This window comes from Rhinolophus sinicus, chromosome 14 (assembly GCF_057876585.1).
Source record: "Rhinolophus sinicus isolate RSI-liver-muscle chromosome 14, RSI-T2T, whole genome shotgun sequence".
Lineage (NCBI taxonomy): Eukaryota > Metazoa > Chordata > Mammalia > Chiroptera > Rhinolophidae > Rhinolophus > Rhinolophus sinicus.
In genome coordinates, this window is record NC_142514.1 from 32,408,527 (window position 1) to 32,434,741 (window position 26,215).

Here is a 26,215-nt window from a genome sequence, read left to right on the forward strand (position 1 = left end):
TGCAGCTCACACTGGCCCATGTGGGGATAGAATCGGTAACCCTAGTGTTACAAGCATCGTGCTCTAACCAACCGAGCTAACCAGCCACCATTTTCCTACTATTTTTAAGTTGACTTTTTGATTCAGCATTCTCTTGGTTGCTGCAAAACTTGGACTATTTTCTAGAGTTCAGACAAAGGTGGTTTTGATAATTTCTGCTTGTTTTTCAATGTTTCTGTGGGGGCCCTGTTAGCTTGGAGCTGCATAGTCCACCATTTTGCTGATGTTACCTCTCATTTGATTTAAATTTTTGTTTCCCTAATGATAAATGATATTGAGGATGGTTTCATGTGTTCACTTGTCACATTTGCCTCTTCTTTGTTGAAGTATCTGTTCAATATTTTGATTTACTCTTTTGGTTTCAATAAAACTTTATTTATAAAAATAAGGCTGGATTTGGCCCATGGGCCACAGTGCTCATTTTTTTTATTGGTTTGTGTGTTTTATTATGATTGAGTTGGGAAAGATCTTAAATATACTGAGTGCCAGTTCTTTGTCAGATGTGTGTTTTGCAATTTTTTTGTTCGTGTGTGATTTGTTTTCTTTTCAACAGTATCTTTTGAAGAGTGATAGTTTTTCAATTTGATGAAGTCCAGTTTGTAAATTTGTTCTTTTTAAACTTGTGCTTTGTGTCTTATCTAGAACTCTGCCTAACTCAAAGTTACAGAAGTTTACTCTTATATTTTCTTCTGAAGTTATACTTTTAGTTTTCATAGTTAGACTCATGATCCATTTTGAGTTAATTTTTGTATATGTTGTGTTTGATATTCTTGAGGTATGGGTCAGTGTTAATTGGGTTTTTTTCCCCGCATATGGATATCAAGCAAAGGCTTTTTGATAGGGGTTAAGAGAATGGACTTTGATTAGCCTGGCACCTGGATTTGACTCTTGGCAAGGTAAGTCAGGAAGAATCTGCCACAGGGTATTCTCTTCACTGACTGGATTGCCAGCCATATGGGATAACTCCTAATGAGAGTTAACCCAGGTTTTTAGCCTGATAGACAAGTTTTTAGTGTGTAGACTCTTGTTTTCAGCTGTGAATTCTTCTCCTACTTTGAATCTTATCCTTAATACCATAGTACAGTATAAGCAGAACACTAACCTTATGGGTAAAGTTGGCCTGAGATTTTCTTTGGTATTGTGGAAGAGGGCAATGATTTTGAGTCAACTAACCTTCCTTCTCTTCTGTTATTTTCATTCAGTAGTTCTAATTCTGGCCAATGAAGTACATTTACTCTCTTGTAACATAGGAGATAGCCCTCAGGTAGTTGAAGAGAATTATTCATGTCTCCTTTGTTTTCTTTCTTTCAGGTTAAATGTTTATAGTTTCTCTCATAGTTATTGGAAAAGTACTGTAATTTGTAATTATGCTAATATTTATTATTGCCATAGCAGTGTTTTATTTGTAAACTTGTTTCTCCTTCTGTATTCCTTGGCTTGATAATCATACCACCCAAGTCAGAAACCTGGAAGTCATTCATCCTAGGCTCCTTCCCGTCCTTAAGGGTAACTCCTTATTTTGCTTAGAAATCATTTGTTCATAAAAATGATAGAAACCAATTTGATCTAGTTTAAGTGGAAAGGAAGAACTTATTATAAGGGTACAGTGGTATCCCATTGAACCTGAAAATATAGTTTGGCTGGACCTTGTAAGTGACTAGAAGTGGAAACTAGAAAACTGCAAGAAGTTAGTATGGAAGTTAGTAAGGAAGTTCTACTTCCCATAACCTTTTTCTTTCTCTCTTGGGCTATTTGTGGTTCTTTCTTATTTACTTCATTCTCCTATCCTGTCCCTTAATGACTTCTTGGGTAAATGCAATAATGTGCTATTTTAAAAAGTCCAGGCTAGTTGAGCAAAAGAAGCAAGACAGAGCAGTTCAGACAGTGATTCATGTAAAGGTTTTTACTCTACATAATTTGTTTTGTTAGAAGCCTGGATAGTGTTTATCCTAGAGGGACCTGGGGTAGTGACTGCAAAGGAGCACAGGGGCTTTCTGGGGGTGCTTGGTTATGTCTTTTTTTAAAAAATCTTAATGCTGGTTACATGGATGTGTTTAATTTGTGAAAATTCATTGAGTTACATGCTTTGGTATGTGTACTTTTCTGAAATGAGCAATGAACTTCAGTAAAAGTTAAGACATCCTAGTTTAAAAGTTAAATTTCATATCTAATTTATATTTTCTTCTTGCAAGGTTTTGACAGGAGAGACTTGGAATAAGAAGGGGCATGATCTGCTTTCATTTTTTCTTTTCTCCATTTTCTGGCTTCTTTGGTATGTTATGATTGGTATTATAATAGGGAGATTGAAAAAGACATGATTTTTCTCTTTAATGAGTGCTAGCTAGTCCTCTATTGGTTGTTGTTCATTTCTGGCCAAGACTAATTATTCATGCATACAGTGTAGCAGGCATCCAGTTAAATGCTGGCTCTCTCATGTAGCTCATTTGTAAGTTATTTTTGGGATGGGACCTTACCCTCTCCATATTGCCTTCATATAGGATATTAGTTCAGCTTGGTATCTTCCAAGGCCTTCTCATTTCCTTCTACTCGAATCTTCTTGCTGAGGATGTTGCCTTTATGAGTGGCCAGTTCCTTTTGGGGGGTTACTAGCCTTAGTGCTTGACCCCTGCTTCCATCCATGGTTTATCCTTGATGTATACCGTATTTCTCCGATAATAAGACCTAGCCGGACAATCAACTCTAATGCGTCTTTTGGAGCAAAAATTAATATGAGACGCCCTGTTTTATTTTACTATAAGACCGGGTCTTTATAATATAATACAATATAGTATAATATAGTATAATGTAGCATAATAGCATAATATAATATAGACCAGGTCTTATTTTACTATAAGACCGGTTCTTATCTAACAGAATATAAGACCAGGTCTTATATTAATTGTTGCTCCAAAAGATGCATTAGAGCTGATTGTCCAGCTAGGTCTTGTTTTTGGGGAAACACGGTAGGTACTATTTCATCCTTGACGCACCAAATAGTGGGAATGTAGGCTTTCTGCCTTCTCTTTTTGCATTAACTACTACTTCCAATACTCTCTTCCTGCTCACATCAACTGCTTTAAATCAAGTGCCTAAATATCCCCCTTTATCCTTTCATTCATTTACTACCAATTTTAAAAAAATACTTTTCTGTCTCTCAATATTTTTCTTCATCGACTTCACTCTTCTCTTTACACTTTGTAAATTATATTCTGGATAGCCACCAGCAACCAATATTAGTACTTTTCCATGTTTGTGAACCCACCAATCACAATATATGACCGTAGAGGTTTTTAAATCTTCTCTCAAGGAAGTAGACATTTTTCCATTTTTTTCCTGTCGTTGTTAGTATTGCTATGGAACCAGTTACTTGAGTTTTGTTTTTCAAGTGGTTGGTAACATAGATTTCAGTTATTTCTCCTTATGCTTCTCATTTGTCTTTGCATTATCTGGATCAGTTTGAGGTGCTACTTATTTATTGTAGTTTCCATCATAAAATACAAAAGATATGCCTCATATGCCTTGTTTTTTCAAAGTAGTTTCTCATTTAATGCTGTCAATTAGGTGGGTTTGCTTCCAAATGTCTGAATCTTAATGATATGTTGGACACTCCTTACTGAGTGAGAAGGAAGAGGTGTTGGGATGGGGTGGAATGGACTAGACTAAAATAAAGGCAAAGGGGAGGCATTTTCAGTGTGATGTTGTCTCTTTTCTTCAGACTTTTATACTTTTTCATTGAGAGTGTGTTTAGCTCCTATTGTAGACATACAAAGAAAGCTCTAAGTTTTATTTTAGCATTAATTGTTAGAGGTATTTCTATCTTTGTATAACAGGTAAGGGAAGGCCTGTTATTTATGCGCTTTTGAAAACTATGCTTTTCTTTACTTGATATAGGAAGTGTGTGGATAAAAGGAGAAATGTAAATAAGCAGAACTGGATGTATACTCATTATGAATAATACATCTTGTCAAAATGTCTTATTGTGTCATCTTGAGAGCCTCCTCCCCTATTTTTTGTTTGTCATTTTATAATCAATGTCCCACATCCTTCATAGCATACCCAAACAGCTTTTACTAAGAAATACGTTTCTAGCTTTATCTATTGAGCAGGAAATATATTATAAAATGTTAGTACTTTCATTGTAATGAGTGTTGTAGAGGTGTTTAGTATAAAGTTCTTATACACTGTCACAAAAGACATTAAAGACTTATGTTTTATTTTTTTTTCTTTAAAGGATGTGATAACTGGACTTAGTCCCCTGCTCTTTAGGAAGCTCAGTAATCCTGACATATCTTCATCCACTGGAAAAGCTAAACTTCAACGACAACTTAGTCAGGATGACTGTAAGTTACGGAGAGGAAGCCTGGCCAGTTCTTTGTCAGGTAAATATCTAATTTTGTTTTTAAAGAAATAATGGGACTGTGTTGTCAGTATTTAAAGGTGTACCAACTGAATTGGCATCTTGACAGCTTCTTCTCTGGTGTTAGTTTTGTATAGGACACTTATGGCTAAGGTTGTCTTCCTCTCTTTACTACTTCCTCATTGCATCTCTGAATGCTAGCTTTCTGAACCTGAAAAGATTTCTTGGTTGACCATTATAATTGGTTATTCCCTTTCAATCTGAGTTTTGCTCTCTGCTTACTTGTGTAGACTTCATATCCTTTGCTTCTTTTTTCCCGCATTTCGAAAACCCATTCCAGTTCCCATTAGTGTTTCTCTACCTCCTCCAAAGGAAAGTCTTAAAAAATTTAAGGGGAAAAATTATGCAAGGAAATCATGGTCCAAATAGAAAGCAATTAAAATGTGGCATAATTTTAAGCAATCAATAGAGTAAGAAAAAAGAGAATCCATTTGACCTGGTTAAAATATTAGATCAGTAGAAAAGAAAATATAATCCTACCATATTCCTTGGCCTAATAGTAAACAGTTTTCATTTTCTTTTTGTCCCTTTTTAGGGCTATTCCATTGGCTTTATCTTCTCAATCTTCTATTGAAATTTTTATTTTGTCAGACATATATATTTAATCATAAAGAGCCATTTTTAAATTTATTTTTCTATAGCAGTCTATTCTTCTTTTTAGGATGTGTTTATCTCTAATTCTCTATGAGTAAATAGATTTTTGAGTTTTGGATTAAAAGCTTTTTAAAAAAGTTTTCTTTTGTTTCTGAATCAACTCTTTTTCTTTTGAGCACCTAACAATCAGAATCCTATGTTCTGCTTTGGGCTGTTACATCCCTTCTATCCTGGGAGGTAGTGGCCTGGCTACTGGGTGGTACCTAGGGAATGTGGTTGTATTGGACTGTTCTGTCTATAGATTTTCAGTTAATCTGATTTCAGCCTTATGTCTAACTTGATGTCCTCTTAGCTATCTTGCATTTTTGAGTACTAAACTTACCTGAGATTTTGCAGGGCAGCTTGATGCCCCATTTGACAGCAACCTCCTCTATGTTTATTATACCTTGTGCCTTTCGTTGTCTAGTTCTCCTGGTTATGATTCACCTATCTGCTTTAGATTTTCCCAACAATAATTTGTTCGTCCTCTCATAGGCTCTAGCCTCTCCTCATAGGCTCTCGCACTCTTGTTCTCGTTGTAGCCTTTGTTTATTTATTTATTTTACTTCTCATTTTAATGGAGTTTCCTAGGACAGGGAGCCATCTTTAACTGGAAATATTTTATATAATAGCCTCTTGAATCATTGTAAGAATCTTAATTAGAATTTTAAAGAAGTTTTCTTTTTTTCTGAGTTATTTGTTTACAAAGGGCTAGTTGCTCAGTCTGTACATATTGCTCCATCTCTTTTATGTTGTTTGTTTTCTTCAAATTTTTGGCGCTCCTTGGTATACTTCAAGCCCTGACTAGTATATGTCTAAATGGGTATCTTCTGAAGTTGGGTAAGCCTCTTGCTGCAGCATACTCTTACTTTGAAGAGAGATATACAAAGGTATATGTAACAAGGTAGCTTTCCTTTAGAGTATATAGATGAGGGGTAGGCAGATCATCTGGAGAACTTGGCAACATTTACAGAAGGAAGGAAAGAGGGTAGGTGGGTTCTACTCTGGGCTTGTGAAAGTTTTTAGTAGAACACCATTATTTTGTGTGTGTGTGTGTGTGTGTGTGTGTGCATGGAGGGTTTTATGGAAAGCCTTTTCAGTAAAGCATGCATTTGAGAGCAGACTTGGAAGATAACTAGACTTTAAAATAATATTGCATGTTTCTGATTAAAAAAGTAAAATGTGCCATTTATAAAAAGTTTGAGTACAAAATTATGCAGCATGTCCAGGTGAAAAGTCCTTCTTCATCTTTACTTCTGCTTCTGTCTCCCTCCATACCACTTATATATACTCCATTATATTTAAATATACATTTAATAATTTATATAAATATACACAAACTTTTTATTTTAAAAATAAAAAATGGGATCATATGCTACATACTTCCCTTGTGCTTTTTTCATTCCATAGGAATTGTTGAACGTTTTTTTCTCTTGAGTATATGTTGAGCTGCCTCAATATTTTTAATGGGTTCAGTATTTAATTATGTGGAGATATTATAATTTCTTTAACTTGTAATGAACATTTATCTTATTTCCAATTTATAGTGGTGAGCATCAATAAGGTGAACATTCTGGTCTATTTTTTTTTCTTTTATACTGCAGTCCTACAAGTGGAATGCTGGGTCCAAACATATTCAAATTAAAATTTTCTTAAGTTTTGCTAAATTGCCCTTCAAATAACTTGCATCACATTTTGTTTGCAGTAAAAGGGTATGTTGTAGCAAAACCAAAACCAAAACATTTTTTTTGTTTATACCTTTATTTCAGTGGTTACTTCCTTGACGAAAAGGATTTCTCCAGGAAGAGTTTGCCAGGGTTTTCAAGTGAATTGGGTGATCAAGATATAGCCAGGTGAAAGTGCAGGGCATAATACTGAAGTTTAGTGAGTGAATGGGTATGGAGAGTGGCAGGAGATGAGGCCAGGAAGATCATCTGGATTTATGGAAGATCCTTTTAATATTTTAAAAGTTTGGCTTAACTCTGTTTTAAAAACAGTAGGGAGTCATCAGAAGCTTTTAAGGAAGGTAACAACACGATCACATTTGTTTTGTTTTGTTTTGTTTTGTTTCCATCACTAACAGCAGGAAGTGGTTGACATGGGACTTGCACCTCAGTTAGGAAGTCAGTGCAATTTTAAATACTCAGTCTTTACAAGTGACTTTCTTGTAGTCTTTCAGTAGGATTAAGGTGTTCAGTCCTGGCCTGAATACATGAAATCTTGTGAGAGCAGTATACACATAGATTGAATGGTTTGTCTTCTGGAAACTTAAGGGCCAAACTTGTCTAGGAGAATCTGTCAGCTCCACTCATGTTACATTGAGTTGGTGAGAAATTAAGTAGGATGGAAGAGACAGGTCAGGTAGCAGGGTCAGTGGCTGGCATGGTGGTGGATATTACAGATAATTTTAAATAGACAGTTCAGTATTCCACTCGGAATTCTCACCACCACCAAGACAGTTGGAATTTTTAAAGGGCTACAAATTCTAAAATGGATATGGAGGAATTTCACTTTGTTTTTGATCAATATACTTATTTTTATCTACTGATATAATTGTATTTTTCCATTAATTAATAAATAATTACAAGTATTTTCAAAACCTTGTGTTTGAAGGTAAGCAGCTGCTCCCCTTGTCCAGCAGTGTACACAGCAGTGTGGGACAGGTGACTTGGCAGTCTTCAGGAGATGCATCAAACCTTGTTCGAATGAGGAACCAGTCCCTTGGCCAGTCTGCACCTTCTCTTACTGCTGGCTTGGTAAGTGTTAGTAAAGATGGTTCCTTGCTCTAGGAACTAATCCTTGATTGTAATTTGTCATTGCCACATCTATTATTTTCCTTTTTAGAATTTGGATAGTTTAATTTCTCAAAGTAAAGTATAGAAAAAGAATGAAATTCAATTGAATATATTCTGATTGCTCTCTTATGTTGTCACTGGTACTGATTATATAGTGAGAATTATGAAAAAGATTCAATGTGATTGTAATTTTAATGAATAAATTTCCTAGGAAAGAGCTTTCTTAGAGAAATGATTCTAAATCTTGTGAAGTCGTGTTGCCTCTGCGTACAGCTCTGTGGTATACATATTTAGTACATGAGAATAGGGAACATGTTTTGCACATAGTGGGCATTTCAGTATATATTGGACGAAAGAACGAGCCTTTTCTTTGTCTAGGCTTTATGTGATAGACAGGACCTAACAAAGGGTAAGCTGTGTAGTCTGGGCAGGTTGTTTTCTGCCTGTGACTACATTTTGTACCCTCAGTGGCCCTGCCTCTTTACTTAAGGCACCCATTGACTTTCTGCTAATGTCACTCTTCTCTTTCTTCATAGAACAAGGCACACTAGTAATTTGTACGAACTTGTTCCCATTAAAATATAATCTCATATACTCTTTGGGATTATAAGTCTTTTGGGTTGGCATATATGGAGTAGAAAGCTTTGTTCATTTGTCCTTTCTGGAAAGTGGGTAATAGGGGAAGAAGTCTTCTTACGACAGGTAGGAAGTTAATTTTTGGCCCAAAATATTTCTTTATGACCTGAAGTTTGTGACTCTTAGGCCACAGGGAGAATCAGGATCATTTGTGAAACTTACTACCTTCCCAACTTTTCATTTTGAAAATTTCAAGCCTACAAGAAAAATGGAAAGAATTGTATAGTGAATAACCGTGTAAGCTTCCTTAGACTGGCAAATTCCTTGTAACTTTACATTTTGCCACATTTGTTTTGTGTGTGTGTGTGTGTGTGTGTGTGTGTGTGTGTTGTGTTTTTTTCCCCCTGAAACATTTAAGAGCAAGTCACAATTATGATGCCTCACCCCTAAGTATTTCTCCTAAGATCAAGGGCAGTCTGCTAAATAATCATTACATATGATCAGATCCAGAAGTTTAATTTCAATTGAATAATAGCATTTAACATAGGGACCATATTACATGTACAACACCAAGAGTGAACCCTAATGTAAACTGTGAACGTTGGGTGGTAATCATGTGTCAGTGTCGGTTCACTGATTGTAGCAAATGTAGGACTCTGGTGCTGGATGTTGATAATAAGGGAGGTTGTACATACATGTGTGGGGACACAAAGTACATGGGAACTCACTATACATTCTCAAATTTGCTGTAAACCTAAAACTATAAAAAATAAAGTTTAATAATTGAAAAAAGCCACAGGGACCATATTCAAATTTCTCCACTTGTTCTCAAAATGTCTATTAAAGCCCGACTTCTCCCTCCTTTTAACCTCTGGAGCTTAAAAAATATATAGCTCCACATATCATCATAGAGATTTTGATCCAATGGGTCTGCGGCTATCTCAGGCATTTGTATTTTCTTTAAAGCATTATACTGGATTCTAACATGTATCCTTTTGAGAACTACTCCACTAAGGTAAAGCCGAATATTTCATTTTAAGGTGGTGTGTTGCAGAGGGAATTCCTGGACTGAAGTTGCTCAAGTCCTAGGCTAGGCAAACTGAAGTAGAGTATTCCTGAATTACTTTAAAAAGTAAAACAAAACCAACCTGTTGAGATATAATTCACATATGATACATATAATTCACCCATTTAAATTGTACAATTCAATGATTTTTAGTATATTCATGGATATGTGCAGCCATCTCAGTAGTCAAGTTTAGAACATTTATATCACTTCAGAAAGAATCCTTGTGCTTATCTGTCACCTCCTTATCCTCCTACCCTGCCCCCCAGTAACCACTAATCTACTTTCTGCCTCCATAGATTTGCCTGTTCTGTACATTTCATATAAATTGAATCATATAATATGTGGCCTGTTGTGACTGGCTTCTTTCACTTAGCATGATGTTTTCAAGGTCCATCCACATTGTAGCTTATATCAGGACTTCATTCCTTTTTATTGCAGAATATTCTCTTCTATGGCTATAACATGTTTTTTCTGTTTCTCAGTTGATGGACATTTGGGTTGTTTCTGTTTATTGACTATTATGAGTAATGCTGTTATGAACATTTGTTTACAAATTTTCATGTGGACATATTTTAATTTTTCTTGGATATATGCCTAGGAGTGGAATTGCTGGGTCATGTGGTAATGCTATGTTTAATCATTTGAAGAACTGCCAGACTGTTTTCCCAAGTAACTGTACCATCTTACATTTCCACCAGCAGGATCCAAGGGATTTAATTTCTTCACATTCTGACTAACATTTGCTCTTGTCTATCTTTGATTTTAGCCATCCTAATAGCTCTGAAGTGGTATCTTGTGGTTTTGATTTGTATTTCCCTAATGAATAATGATATTGAGCATCTTTTCATGTGATTATTGGCTATTTGTATATCTTCTTTGAAGAAATGTCTATTCAGATTTTTTGCCTATTTAAAAAATTGGGTTATTTATCTTTTTACATATGAGCTTGTAAAACAATTACTTTAGACCTGAATCCAGTTACCTCTCTCCTCTCAGAGATCTGCCTTTTGTTTTCTCCTGTGCCTTTCTTTTCTGAGCGTTTACTGACCTATAGTAACCTCAGCCTAGTTCCTCCCTTTCTATTCCCTTACCCAAGGATTTCCAGTTGGATATTTTATGTTTGGTGGCACATTTGCTAGTTAGTATTGAATATCTTTTCCTGCTTTGACTTACCGTATCTTGGAATATATCTTGATGCCACCCGAGTGTCTGGATATGACATTTCTGAAAAGTGTTCTACAATGTAATCTCATTGTTAATGGAATTCTGGCTATATATATAGTACGTAGACCCAGCCTCCAGAGAATTTTTGTGTCAGTAAGGTTCACATATAACAAAACAAATTTTTAAATAAAACATAACCTTTAATGAAATGTTGATTATGACTTAAAAGTGACTAAAAGGGGACAAGAATTGTGTTGGGTATAATTATTGGGGAGATAACTTGCAGGAGGTTAGACTTGACCAGAGTCTGGACAATGACAATGGATAGCCAAAAGCCTTAGTGTAGCACGTATTTTCATTTTGAGGGCACCTAGGTGATAATGTGTTTATGAAGGGTTCCCCCCACAGACAACTTCTCGTATAAAGGCATGGAAGGAGTGCTTATAACAAATGCTGATGACACATTTCCCAAGTCGAGTGATAAATTCAGTCAGAGCCTCATGAACAGAAATGATGGTTCAAGAAGAACCAGCAAAATGAAATTTAACAGAAAGAAAAGTAAACTTTGAAATCAAAACTCGAAACTGGATTAAACTTTGAATTTAAGGCAAGTGCCAAGACATTTTCAGCACCCTGAAAGAAAAACCTCTATCCATTAAGCAGGCACTACCTATTCTACCTTCATCTCAGTCCCGGCAACTGTCAGTCTGCATTCTGTCTCTGGATTATCTAAACTGGATATTTCACATAAAAATGGAGTCATATAATATGTTTTCTTTCGTGTCTGGCTTCTTTCATTTAGTATAATGTTTTTGAGGTTTATTTACATTGTAGCATGTATCAGTATTTATTTCTTTTTATGGCTGAATAAAATCCCATTTAAGGATATACCACATTTTATCAATTCATCAATTGATGGACATTTGAGTTTTTTCCACCTTTTGGCTGTTGTGAATAGTCTTGCTATAAATATTCATGTAAAAGAATTTGAGTTCCTGGTTTCAATTCTGTTGGGTATATACCTAGAAGTTCAATTATTGGGTCACATGGTAATTCTAATATGTGTGACTTTTTGAGAAACCTCTAAACTTACGTTTTCCATAGTGGCTGCATCATTTTGCATTCCCGCTGGAGAGGTATGAGGTTTCCAATTTTTCTACATCTTCTTCAATGCTTGTTATTTTCTGTTTTGTTTTGTTTTTTCTTCAATTTTTATTATAGCCATTTTAGTCGTTGGTAAGTGGTATCTCATTGCGACTTTGATTATTATTGCATTTTAAATTTAGTAACATTTTAGAGCTTTTTTGAGGTGGCATATATGGGGTATGCTTTTAAAGCAATTAAAAATCCAAGATACTACTTAGAATCTTTTCTCATCATTCTTAACTGTCATGATTATTCTTTAATTTTCACATATGACTTCAAGGAGAAACACTCATAGCTATTTGTTTCACCTACTTCTGTGTTGTAAGGAGATTCTAAATTCAGCAACTTCCCCTTTCAGTCTTACCCTTTTGCATCTGTAGCTTTGCATTTTCTACTGGGAGAATTGTAGATCTTTATATTTATATCTTAATCAGTTTTATTGAAGTATAATTTACATAGAATAAAGTTCACTCATACAATTTGATGAGTTTTCACAGGTGTATACAGTGGTGTTGCAACCATCACAATCATGATATAGATATAGAAAATCATGGCACAGAAATTTGTTACCCCAAAATCTTCCCTGTGTCCCTTTGCAGTCTGTTTTCTGCCTCCTGTCGCCAGTCCTTGGTAATCACTGATCTGCTTTCTGTTACTCTGGTTTTTGTCTTTTCCAGAATTTCATATAAATGGAATCATGCAGTATATAATCTTCTGTGTCATACTTCTTTCACTTAGCATAATGGTTTGAGATTCATCCATGTCATTTTGCGTTATCAGTATTTTCTTTTTATTGCAGAAAGTATTCCACTGCCCTGGGTATATCAGACTTTGTTTACCCATTCACCAGTTGATGATCATTTGCATTGTTTCTAGTTTTTGACTGTTATGGAGAAAGCTGCAATGATAGTTTGTGTGCAAGTAATTGTGTGGACATATACTTTAATTTCTGTTGGGTAAACACCTAGGAATGAGATTTCTGGGATGTATGTTAAGAGTGTGTTTATAAGAAACTGCCAAACTATTTTCCAGAGTGGCATTCTTGCATTTCTCCCAGCGGCTGCTCCACATCTTTGTCAGTACTAGGTATTACCATTTTGATTTTGTCATCCTAGTTGGTGTGTAGTAGTATTTCATTGTGGTTTTAATTTGTATATCCAGTGCAAATGAAGTTGAATTACTTTTTATGTGCTTACTTGCCATTCATACGACATATATATTCTGATGAAATGTCTGTTCAAATCTTTTGTGCATTGCAATTTTTGTCTTGTTATTATTGAGTCTGAAGAGTTCAGTGTATATTCTGGATAATGGTTAAGTGTCAGCTACATGCTTCCTAAATATTTTCTCCCTGTCTGTGGCTTGCATTTTCATTTTCTGACTAGTGTTTTTCTACAAAATCAGTATACAAAATATACGTAAAAATCAATTGTATTTCTCTATACCAACAATGAAAAATTAGAAATTGAAGTTTAAAAATGATTACTATTATTTTTTAAAGATTTTTTTTTTTATTGGGGAAGGAGAACAGGACTTTATTGGGGAACAGTGTGTACTTCCAAGACTTTTTTTCCAAGTCAAGTTGTTGTCCTTTCAGTCTTAGTTGTGGAGGGCGCAGCTTAGCTCCAGGTCCAGTTGCCGTTGCTAGTTGCAGGGGCTGCAGCCCACCATCCCTTGCGGGAGTTGAAGCAGCAACCTTGTGGTTGAGAGGACAGGCTCCAACCAACTGAGCCATCCCGGAGCTCAATGGCAGCTCAGCTCAAGGTGCCATGTTCAATCTTAGTTGCAGGGGGCGCTGCCCACCATCCCTTGTGGGACTCGAGGAATCGAACTGGCAACTTTGTGGTTGAGAACCCGCGCTCCAATCACCTGACCGGGCCAGCCCATTTTTATTTTTTAATTTGTTTCAATTACCGTTGACATTCATATTATTTTGTATTAGTTTCAGGTGTATAGCATAGTAGTTAGACATTTATGTAATTTACTAAGTGATCCTCTTGATATGTCTAGTACCCACCTGGCACCACACAGTTGTTACAATATTATTGACTATATTCATTATGCTGTTCTTTACATCCCCATGACTGTTTTGTAACTTCCAATTTGTACTTCTTAATCTCTTCACCTTTTCACCCAGTCCCCCAACCACCCTCCTATCCGGCAACTATCAGTTAGTTCTCTGTGTCTATGAGTCTGTTTGTGTTTTTTTTTTTAGATTCCACGTATAAGTGAAATCATGTATTTGTCTTTGTCTGACTTATTTCACTTAGCATAATACCCTCTAGGTCCATCAATCTTGTCACAAATGGCAAGATGTCATTGTTTTTTGTGGCCAAGTAATGTTCCATTGTGTATATATACACCAGATTGTCTTTATCCAATCATCTATTGATGGGCACTTAGGTTGCTTCTATATTTTGGCTATTGTAAATAACACTGCAGTGAAAATAGGGATGCATGTATCTTTTTGAATTAGTGTTTTGAATTTCTTCAGATAAAGACCCAAAAGTGGAACTGCTGGATGATAAGGTAGTTCTATTTTTAATTTTTTGAGGAAACTCCATAATGTTTTGGCTGCACCAATTTGCAATCCCACCAACAGTGCACTAGGGTTCCTTTTTCTCCACATCTTCACCAACTCTTGTTTGTTAATTTATTGATGATAGCCATTCTGACAGGTGTGAGGTGATAGCTCATTGTGGTTTTAATTGGCATTTCTCTGATGATTACTGATGTTGAGCATCTTTTCATATGTCTACTGACCAGCTGTATGTCCTCTTTGGAGAAATGTCTGTTCAGGTCTTCTTCCCATTTTTTAATTGGATTGTTTGTTTTGGGGTGTTTTCTTTTTGGTGTTAAGTTGTATGAGTTCTTTACAAATTTTGGGTATTAACCCTTTGTCAGATGTATCATTGGTGAATATCTTCCCCAATTGGTAGGTTATCTTTTTGTTTTGTTGATGGTTTCCTTTGCTGTGCAAAAACTTTGTTGTTTGATGTAGTCTCATTTGCTTATTTTTTCTTTTATTTCCCTTTCCCAAAGAGATAGGTCAGAACAAATATTACTAAGAGCTATATCAGAGACTTTACTGCTTATATTTTCTTCTAGGAGTTTTATGGTATCAGGTATTACATTTGAGTCTTTAATCCATTTTTAGTGTATTCTTGTATATGTTGTAAGAAGGTGGTCTAGTTTCATTTTTTTGCATGTATCTGTCCAGTTTTCGTAACACCATTTATTGAATAGATTGTCTTTACCCCATTTTATATTCTTGCCTCCTTTGTCATAGATTAATTGACCAAACAGACATGGGTTTATTTCTGGGTTCTCTTTTCTGTTGCATTGATCTATGTGTCTGTTTTTCTGTGCCATTATCATTACTATCACCTTATAGTATAGTTTGATATCAGGTAGCATGATGCCTCCAACTTTGTTCTTCTTTCTCAAGATTTCTGTAGCTATTTGGGATCTTTTTGGTTCCATATAAATTTTAGGATTTTTTGTTCTAGTTTTGTGAGAAATGTCGTTGGTGTTTTGACAGGAATTGCATTGAATCTGTAGATTGCTTTAGGTAGTATAGACATTTTAACGTTTATTCTTCCTATCCATGAGCACAGTATATGCTTCCATTTATTTGTATCTTCAGTTTCTCTCATCAATGTGTTATAATTTTCCAAGTACAGGTCTTTTAGCTCCTTGGTTAAATTTATTCCAAGGTATTTTAATTTTTTGATGTGATGCGTAAAGTATTTGATGAAGTCAAATTTATCTGTTTTTTTCTTTTGTTGCTTGTGTTTTTGGTCTCATCTCTAAGAATCCATTGCTAGATTCTGGGTAATGAAGATTTATGCCTATGCTTTCTACTATGGTTTTAACTCTTATATTTACTTCACTGATCTATTTTTAGTTAGTATATGGTGTGAAGTAGAGCGGTCTAACTTCATTCTTTTGCATGTGGATATCCATATTTTAGATATCCTTTTAAGAGTTAAAAATAGACATCTAGAGTAAAGGAGGTCAATTGTAGAGCTATAGACAGGGATTTGGAAGCTGTGGATTAACTCATCATGCAAAAAAGTATAGCAAATGATAAGGAATGTAGGGAAGCATGAAAAATTTATGCGTGAAATGGGAAAAAAGTATAAGATAGTGAAGTATTCAACTTAGTAAGAATTTTAGGAGTTTAGATTAAGTGTATTCACTGCCTGTTAACTTGAGAATGCTGACCTTTCCACTGTTTCTTTTTTGTAAGTGGAGCATGTTTCTAATGCCACCTAGTGTCTTTTCAAAGGTATGAGAGTAATGTTTCACAAGAGATTTTAAAATAAAAGCTGGGAGAATTTCATGAGATTCAACAGGATATTAGCAGCCTAGTTGGTTCTTCTCAAGAGCGTCCTTAAGTGAGAAGCAAAAGAACAGACTACTTATTTTGCCTAAACAAAATCGGAGCTGAATTTTTTCTTAGATTGTTAAACATTTTAACCATATCTTCTGTGATAATTTGTAAGGAATTTAAGGTGTACAGCCTTTAAAAAAATGGCTTTCATATTTTAAAAAGGCATTTAAAATTAAAAAATTTTTTTAGATAAATTGGTTGACTGGGACTGTTGACAGACATCTTGTTGAATTTGTTTAGGGTTAGAATACATGACAATGTTTATGCAAGTTTTATGTGTAAAGTTTCACATATATAAAAAATGGTATTAAATCACCAGTTAAAAGTTATAACTACATGTTTTGTTCTGTTTTGTTTTTGTACAGAAAGTCTTAAATCTTGTACAGAAAGTCTTTTAATTGGGCCTTTTATGTAATGAATTGCTATGCATAGGTGTATTTAACAGTGTTGGAGAGAGATTGACAAGTACTGATATTGATATATTCTGTCATGTCAACATTACAATTATTAGAGATATTTGAGTTGGGATAAAGAACTAATATTTACCAACCCCTACATCTAGGTTCTTTTACATATATTATCTTTTATTTTCTCAGGAACCTTGTGAGGTAGATATAACTATCCTATTTTACAGGTGAAGAATTCAGGCCTGCAGAAATTTGGTCATTTGTCCATTATCCCACAGATATTTATGAAGTACCCACTGTGTATCATTGCTATACTAGGTGTTTCAAATACAGCAGTGAACGAAATAAAGTTAAATATTTTGCTATAGGACAATAAGTGAATGTTAGAGCAGGAATTCAAAACCAGGCACTCTGAAGTCGTTTTCAAGACTTGTAAGTAAGTGGAGAGGGAAGTATTTGGCAGATTGGATTATTTGAATTGCATCTTTTGGCTGGGGTTATTGATAATTTTCTCAACTGTTCAGATATTTAAGATTTTGATCAAGATTATATATAGGGCGAGTTTTATTGGTTTCAGTTACATCTAAATTTCTCTGAATTGAAAGGAATTTCTGTTCTTTAAAGTAGGCAAATAAAGATGAAAATGTATTTAATTTTATTTCACATATTAGAGTCCTGGCAGGAAACAGCAAATTTTGAGATTGTAATAAAGGGATATGGGCAGAGTGTAGTAAAATGACAACATACACATAGTACCTTCTGCTTAACAATAAGTTGGTGCTGTTACCCAGGGTTGGGGAAAGGGTGAGAGGATGAAGTGATACTTGGAATTTGGGAGACAGAAAGGGCTGTGTATAGAAGGCGACCTGATGATTAGCATGACTTGTGGTGGGATACAGCCAGCCTAATACTCTGCAGGGACCAACCCAGAAGAATAAATTGCCCCCCCCCCCCTCTTTTCTTTCTCTGACCCCTGCTGGTGCTACCTATTGGTGGAACCCATCTGGACAGAAGAGGGCAAGGGAACCTGTTGACATAGTTCATAATGATCCTGCATTTTGGGGTACAGAGGATGATCTTGAGGGGCAAATGGATGATATCCTGTATATTCTGCAAGTTTTTTAAACATTGACCTTATTTATACATAGTTTTGACTATGAATTACTTTATGTTAAATCATATTACAATTTTGGTCAGGGCATTGCTAATTTTTTTTTCATAAACCTATTTTTGAATTGTCTTCATTCCATAAACCAACTCTTGTAGTTCAGAAATTCTATTATTCTGCAGTTCTCTGACTCATTAAAATACATATAAATATAGCATTTATTATACCTTAATTTTAAATTTGTATTTGTAAAATATAAGTTAAAGTTCTTTTACAAAAATGAGATAGGGTAGCAAATAGTTGTTCTGTAAACTTTTAATTTAATAAATTATGTTTTCAAGTGGGAAATCAAAGTGCTTGATATGACTCTCTTAGAATCTTATGTGGAATTGCATATATTGTTCCTTTTGCTTGGATTGTCCTGGTCAACTTCTGTGCGTCTTTTAAAATCTAGCTCAATGATTCCCTCTGTTGTGAAGAATTCTGTGACTCCCCATCCTGAACAGAGTTGTTTGACTTTATTTGTATCACAGTTAAACCTTACACACTTTTATTAATATATATGTCTATATAATATATATATTATGGTAGACTCTAAGAGTATGAATGAAGATTAAGAATGCTTAAACCAATTGCCACCATGTATTACCTTGGGCAAATTACTTAACTTCTCTATAACTTTTTTTCTTCTTTGTAAAATAGGAATAAAAATATCTAGTTATTCTCTCTTTGTTTTAAGTATTAAATGAATTTGTATTGGCAGAGTTCTTAGAACAGTGCTCAATAAATACATAGTAAACTCTAGTAAATATTAGGTGATAATATTGTGTACATTCTTTTCTCATCTGCTAGTAGTCTTTGACTACTTGTTTCTCTTTACACTTGGATTCTAGAGCATAGCACAATGTGTAGCATGCATTGAGTTCTCTGTAAACATTTGTAAAATGAATTGATTTGGAGTATTCTGATATCCTTGTTCCTTTAATGTTTAATCTCTGAATTTCTGAAGAACTGTTTTACTGTAAGGGTTATGAAAAGTGCTTTCAAAGCCCTTCATGATTACATCTCTCTTCTTTTTTCCTCATAGGGTTAGCATTTGTAAATATTTGCTGGGAATCTTGGTAGAAGATGCCATCCATCATTAGATTACAGGCTTCTTGATAGCAAGGTTTGCTTCTAGCAAAATCCCCCCTCTCCCCATTTACTGTCCCCTGCAACAGCCATCTAACATAATAGTTGCTATTTTTATGTATTAGTTGTTGAGTCAGTGAAAGTTAGGTGAAAGTCAGTTTTTCTAAAAATCATCTGCTTGTGGTATATGACCCAGGTCTTTTTCTTTTCTTTTTCTTGTTTTCAGCTTCCAAGTGAGTTACCGTTCCCCAATTTTGCAATGTGTCTTATCTATAGAATGCCTAGAGTACAAGGCTGGTTTAAGCATGTGGAGACTGGTGACCTTAAAAGAAAAAGAATGTTAAGAAAGAGTACTGTGCAGAAAAGTTAACAAGGCCTGAGACGGTTATCCTTAGAAGGGCTGCATGCAAGATTGGCCTTTGACTAGCCTCTGGGAACTTGAATGGTAAGCAGTTTCCTACACTGATAAAACTTCCCCTAAATGATAAGAGTGACTCACTGTGCCTAGATTGTACAAACAATATGAATACCTGCTTTCCTGGGAGTCTGGAATTTTGGTAGTAGGCAGAGTGTGCCTTTGTAACCAGCTTTAATAAAAGCTTGGAGCACTGAGTCTGATGAACTTTTCCAGTAGACAGCATTCCATGTGTGTTGTCACAGTTTGTTGCTGGAAGAATTAAATGTCCTATGTGACTCCACTGGGAGAGAACTCTTGAAAGCTTGTTCCTGGTTTCGTCTGGACTTCGCCCCATGCACCTTTTCCCTTTGCTGATTGTTTTGTATTCTTTCGCTGTAATAAATCTTAGTAATGAGTACAAGTATATGCAGAGTCCTGTGAGTCCTCCTAGAAAATCGTTGAATCTAGAGGTGGTCTTGGGGATCCCTGACACAGGTAGTCTTTGAAGGATTTGTGGAAATGGCCAAAGGTAATCTCCTCTGATTTACATTAATGGTGATGATTGAAGATTGTTTTACATGTAATTAACTTCAGGTCATTTCATAGTACCTGAGCCATCTTTTCCTTTACCACTGTTTGCCCAGGCGCTGGCATTATCTGCCTTTTACCCTCAGGATGACATTGCTTCTGCCATGTCCTCCTGTGTCTTATGGCATATAAAATAGATTGAAGGAGTCAGGCTTGATTTCTCTGATCTGTCACGTCCATGTAGTATATCTTATTTTCATTATTTTATTTGTTAATGTTATGTATGTGCCCAATATGTTCAGGCATTATGCTGGGAGCCGTGGACGATAATAAAGAATAAGACACACACCGCTTACGCTGCCTTATCTAGCTGTTTCTTTTTTTCTTTGTTTCTCCCAACCTTAATATAATCCTCTTCTGTTTTTCCTTTGTTTGTCTTAGGATTTTCTGATTGATATTTTCTGTTTGTGCATACATTTAACAGTTTACTTTGGTAATTAAAAAAACATGTCCTAAAATATCCACCTTTTATCTCCATACTTACAAAAATGTTCTTTTTTACTGCATAACATGACATCTTTTGGAGCATATACTCTGGGGTGTGTGTGTGTGTATGTGTGTGTGTGTGTAGCAATCATCATTTATTACTATGTTAAATGAGACAGAGAATTATAGGAAGAATTGCAACTTCAAATATTCCATCTGTGTTTAACATACAGAATGTATATATATAATAAGCATCTTAATAACAATGTAAGCTCTGATGGGTTAAACTGAATCTGCGGTAGTCCATTTGGTTCCATGATCCAGATGAAATGAATTTGCAAATTTTCAGCCTAAGCTGCTTATTACATAGACGCATGTATTTATCTGTTGCGGAACATGGGAAATAATCTTGCTAGAATGGTGCAAAGTTAGAGGTAAATTGATCAAGGTTAGTACCTATTTTTTGGGTAGAGAGTTATAAAAGGGAGATAACAGTATAATTATAATTTTGAGGATAATGTTATTTACATTTGCCTTTAAATTAGGCTCACGTATCTCTGGACTATAGGGTCCCTTCCTAAATCTCACCTGGTTTACGTTACGAGGTGTGGTCAAACAATACAGTGAATGTTTAAATAAAAAAAAATTTATTACAGTAAAAGACACATTGCTATTAACCCCCCCAAAATACTCCCCATTCGCTTCAAACACACTTATCCCATCGTTCTTGCCACTTTCTGAAGCAGTTCTGGAAGTCCTCTTTTGTGAGTGTCCTTAGTTGTGCTGTCATGGCTGCCTCAATGTCCTGAATCATTTTGACTTTGGGGAAGAGCCAGAAGTCATATGGTGCCAGATCCGTTGAATAAGGTGGATGAGGACACACTGTAAAGTTTTTGACAGAAATTGCTATATACCAGAAGTGATGCGTGACATGGAGCATTGTCATAATGGAGGATGATTTATGGCACACTTTAAAAAAACACACCTTCTCTCAACCATAGCTCATACCCGACTGACTGCACCGAGTAAATTGAAACTTGTCACACACTGTTACTGAGGTTTGATGCGCCACTTCCCATATTGAAGAACCCTGGCTTTCTGTTGGATGGCACTCAGCAGCAGCATTCACCGTATTTTGTGATCACAACAGAAAGGGTCCATGTCACACATCGCTTCTGGTACGGCAATTTCTGTCAAATAAAAACATTGCAGTGTGTCCTCATCCACCTTATTCAACGGATCTGGCACCGTGTGACTTCTGGCTCTTCCCCCAAGTCAAAATGACCATGAAAGGTAAACGTTTTGAATCGATTTAGGACATTAAGACAGCCATGACAACACAACTGAAGACACTCATGAAACAGAACTGCTTCAGAAAGTGGCAAGAACGATGGGATAAGTGTGTTTGGAGTGAGGGGGAGTATTTTGAAGAGGATTAATGGCAATGTGTCTTTTACTGTAATAAATTTTTAAATTTAAACATTCAGCATAGTGTTTGATCACACCTTATATATGGGAATTGTGGAATATACAGGGCTGAAAAAACAGACATGTTTCTTGTCCTTGTGGAATTTGGAGCTCATGGGGAAGGTGACAGATATTAACAAACTTTCAAAGGAATACGTATATCATTAATTATAAGTCAGCATTGATATAATTATATAGCTGTAAATGACAATGAAAGATTAAAAGGATATCAACATTATCAAAAAACCATTGTGTTTAAAATGTATTTACCACAAATGAAATGAATCTGGGTATTTTGTCAGGAATTGTAGTCGATGTCCTCCGTACAGTGACTTTTGATCTGTGTTTCAGAATGATCTCTGTCTGACAGTGAAACTTTCTATGAGACATTTTATTGTGTATTTTGTAGTTGTTCAATTTAAGTTCGTGATTATGAATGCAAATGTAAATTGCTATATTGTGCCTATCAAAGGAATTGATGGGTATGTAATCTAGCTGTATCACTTTGAATGATACTAGTTCTCATTATCAGTTTATGGTGGCAGTCTGTTAGCTGAATTCTGTTAAAGAGCCTCAACTGTTTTCTTTCAGCAGCACAATTGTTGATGTAAATGAGAAGCATGGCTCATTGACATTTTAGAATATTTGTTTAATGGAGAAAAGAATAGTATATGCTTTGAACATCGGATGCAAAATCCTCTTTGTGATTAAAGTATGTTTTTGAAAAGCTCTTAGATTCATATATGGTATTATTCTTTGTACTTGCCTTCTTATGTAAACAGAGATTAGCTAAAGAATAGTGATATCTTTTCCTTAGTAATAATTTATTGGAGGCATTACTTGTATTTCCACATCAACTTGCATTTCTTATAGCGTGGCCACTTTTGAAAGGCACATTTACTGCATGATTACAAATGACTGCATTTGTAAAGTACGCCCTTTGTGCTGGAGACTGTGCCAAGTATTAATTTAGTTAATCCTTATACCAAACCTATGAAATAGGCATGATTACTCAGTCAGTGTAATACTGTATAAGTTGCAGAAATGGAGGCTTAAAGAGCATAAGTAACTTGCACAAGTTCACACAAATGGTTCACAATAGAAGTATGCTTTGAGTCCAGATCTCTCTTTAGGCAAAGAGAATGCTCTTAATCTCTCTGGTGATGTTTCTCATTATTTTGTAATCACTGTATATGGGAAACATCTCTCTTGCTTTCACTTGAACTTACTGTTGTTGAGACATTATAGCAAAACCTCTCCTTTGGTGTTTTCTAGCAACTGCTTTTTCTCATCTAAAACCAGTTAGGAAAATGGAATGTTAGAGGACGTAAATTTAACTGGGCATCCTGCATTTTTATTTGTTAAACCTCATAATTCTAAAGAGGGAGGAACCTCAGAGTAGTAGACTTTTGATAGATGTGGTGTTGGTTCCCAAATCTTGCTGCACATTGAAATCATCTGAGAATCTTTAAAAATACTGATGCGTGGCTCCCAATCCCAGACATTCAAGTTTAATTGGTATAGAGTGTGACCTGGAGATCAGGATTTTTAAAAGCTCTCCAGGTTGATTTTAATATGCAGCCAATTTTGGGAACCACTGAGATGTGGGAAACTCAAGGTTTTAAGGGATTCTAAAAGTCACTATACCATGGTTTATTCACCTTTTCCTCTCTTAGTGGGTATTACAAACATGCTGTAATAAATATCTTAGTTAACATATCCTTACATATTGACGCTTCTCCCTAAGATAGATACTTCAAATGGGATTGCTAGACCAAAGGTTGTACTCATATGCACATTTTATTTTAATAGGTATTATTAGTTTTAAGTTTATACCTTCCACCAAAAATACCTGAATGTGTCTGTTTTCATGCAGTTCTCTACATTGTTAGATGTTGTGACTCTTAAATAATTTTTGCCATACTGTATTATTTTTAAAAATCTCTATTTCCTAGATCATCCATTTATCTGCCCTGTCATCCAGTTTGACAGTCTTTGTCTTAACTGAGGTATTTATTAAACGTCTGTTAACTTTTATTATAATTACTGATGTATTTGGATATTTATCTGTTGTCTTATTTTGTGCAATTGTAATAGAATAAAATAATCAGTCTTTCAGACTCCATCTTACTCAAGCCTACCCAATAATATGTCGATTAGCAACTTTTGTTTAGCCCTGCACATAGATATGCTAATCATTAAAGGAATCTAACCTGTAGCCTGGGGATTACTGAAACAACCTCTCTGCTTGAAACTGTCTCCCTAAGGAGATAAGGAAGGTATATACAAAAGTAATGATTGTTTATCAAAAGAGTTATAGGAACTTCCTGATTGGGACCACAGCAACTGGAGTTTGTTGACCAAAAGCAAAGAAGTTTCACCATCTCCCTTGGACCCTTGCTGACTTCCAGATACCTGCGGTCATCAATCACCTCCTGATCTCAAACCCCTCCTGTTTCCCCCTTTCCCCGATGTAAAAGAAGCCTGAATTCTGTATTTTCTCAAGATGGTTCTGTAGGACGCTAGTCTGCCATCTTCTTAGTTTGCTGGCTTTTCAAATAAAGTTGGTTTTCTTGTCCCAAATCCTTGTTACTTGACTTACTGGCTGTTGTGCAGTGAGCAGTTCAAGCTTTCACTCGATTACAGTATGAATATATTATTCAGGATGGTATTGCTAACAAGTGGTGGATTAGGATTCTTTTGTTTCTGATTCCAGTGTTCTCTCTGTTCCATCATAAGTGCCTATATCAAGCATACTTTTCCCTATTCCATCTATTATTGCAGAGATTTTCAGAACATTGCTTGACATCGGCTGGGCAGGGCTATGTGATTGTGGTAATATTGACATTTGCTATTTACTGGAATTTTCTAATTAATTTACTTCTGTGTTGCAGCCTTCTCCTTTCTTAATGAAGGTGTTCTCAGTCCTTAGAGGCAGCATTCAGAAGTTAGCAAATGAATCTAGGGAAGAGTCAGGACGTCATATAAAAGTGTAAAAAAGTAGATGTTCCCCTCCCCCAAACCAGATTTTATTGGATAAAAATTCCAAATGATAGAGTAAGTATAAATGGGTTCTAAATGTCGTGTAAAATTATAATTACGCAGTCATGAAGTTCCTGTAAATCTTGATAAACAATCATTATTTTTGTACATATCTGTCTTTTCTTCTTGGGGAGGTAGTTTCAAGCAGGGAAGTTGTTTCAGTAATTCCTAGGCTACAGGTTAGATTCGTTTAATGATTAGCATATCTATGTGCAGGACTAAGCAGAAGTTGCTAATCGAAATGTTATGGGAAATGGGCAGGCTTGAGCAAGATGGAATCAATGGGCTTGAATCTTTGAAGCAGAAAGGAAGAGGGTTTTACTTAGTAACAAAAAAGGCTATACCGTTTGTATCGTAAGAGCTATACTGCTAGAAAGACAGTTTCTTCATGTTTTCATTGTGATGCTTAGGAGGCACACAGAGCTTGAGGAAGGCTCAACCCTTCCTCAGTCAAATTCACCTAACACTGACTTTGTCAGTCAGCTCTCCAGACTGTGGTTTTACAGAATGGGAGAGTAGAAAGTAGTACTCTCAAGAAGAAAGGGTGTTTGAGGTCCACCATTTGAAAGTTGCTACTAGTGAGTATGTTAGGTAAGAAACTATTTATACCTCTGTAGAGGCAAATTAGTTAGGAGAATGGACTTTTAACATGTCCAAAATAATAGATGTGTTCCTTCCCTAGTATTCTTCATCTTGTAACTTGTGCCACAATTTTGGTAAAAGATGCCATCCCCGATTCTTCTCTTTTTCTCCTCGTATTCAGTCCAAGAGCTAGTCTACTTGGTTCTCTGTATAGAATAAATCCTGAATCTGTACACTCTCCCCCCACCAAGCTTTACTCCCCCTCACCTAGTTCAAGTCCCCATTTCTCTAATCTGAACAGTTCCAGTAGCTTCTTATTTGATCTCTCTGCATTCCCTTGACCTTTTTACAAATCATTCTCCACATTAAAAATAAAAAAAAACCACACCCTTTCTTAAGAAAGTTGTGCATTTAAAAAAATATATATTAATTAACATCATTCTCTTGCATAAAATGACCCAATGGTTTCCCATTACACAGACAATACACTCTAAACTCCTTATTGTGTTTCCCCGAAAAGAAGACCCGGTCGTATATTAAGGTTTGCTCCAAAAGATGTATTAGGGCTCATGTTCAGGGGATGTCATCCTGAAAAGTCATTCTAGGGCTTATTTGCTGGTTAGGTCTTATTTTTGGGGAAACACGGTATTATGGCCTACCAAGTACTATAATGATCTGGTCCCTTCCTGCTTCTCTGAAATCATCTTATACAACAAGCCTCTTCTTACCATATTCAATCAGTATTAGTCTGTTCACTGTTGAGTGAACGTTGCAAACTTGTTCCCACTACAAACCCTTTGCAGTTTATTTTCCCTATACCTACCTGTAGGGT

General features: G+C 35.5%; 1 protein-coding gene across 6 annotated transcripts in view; it reads left to right on the forward strand.

The window, feature by feature from the left end:
• The window catches only part of MAST2 (microtubule associated serine/threonine kinase 2), a 181,809-nt gene that overhangs the window by 19,300 nt on the left and 136,294 nt on the right, over positions 1 to 26,215 (forward strand). For 4 of the 6 annotated variants that reach the window (XM_019749394.2, XM_019749395.2, XM_019749392.2 and 1 more), the window contains exons 2-3: positions 4,271 to 4,418; positions 7,703 to 7,845. In XM_019749394.2, the coding sequence (XP_019604953.2) occupies positions 4,271 to 4,418; positions 7,703 to 7,845 (291 nt within the window). Of the gene's footprint in view, positions 1 to 4,270; positions 4,419 to 7,702; positions 7,846 to 19,307; positions 19,327 to 26,215 lie in introns of those variants that run through there. The other 2 variants (XM_074334658.1, XM_074334653.1) reach the window with 2 other exon arrangements.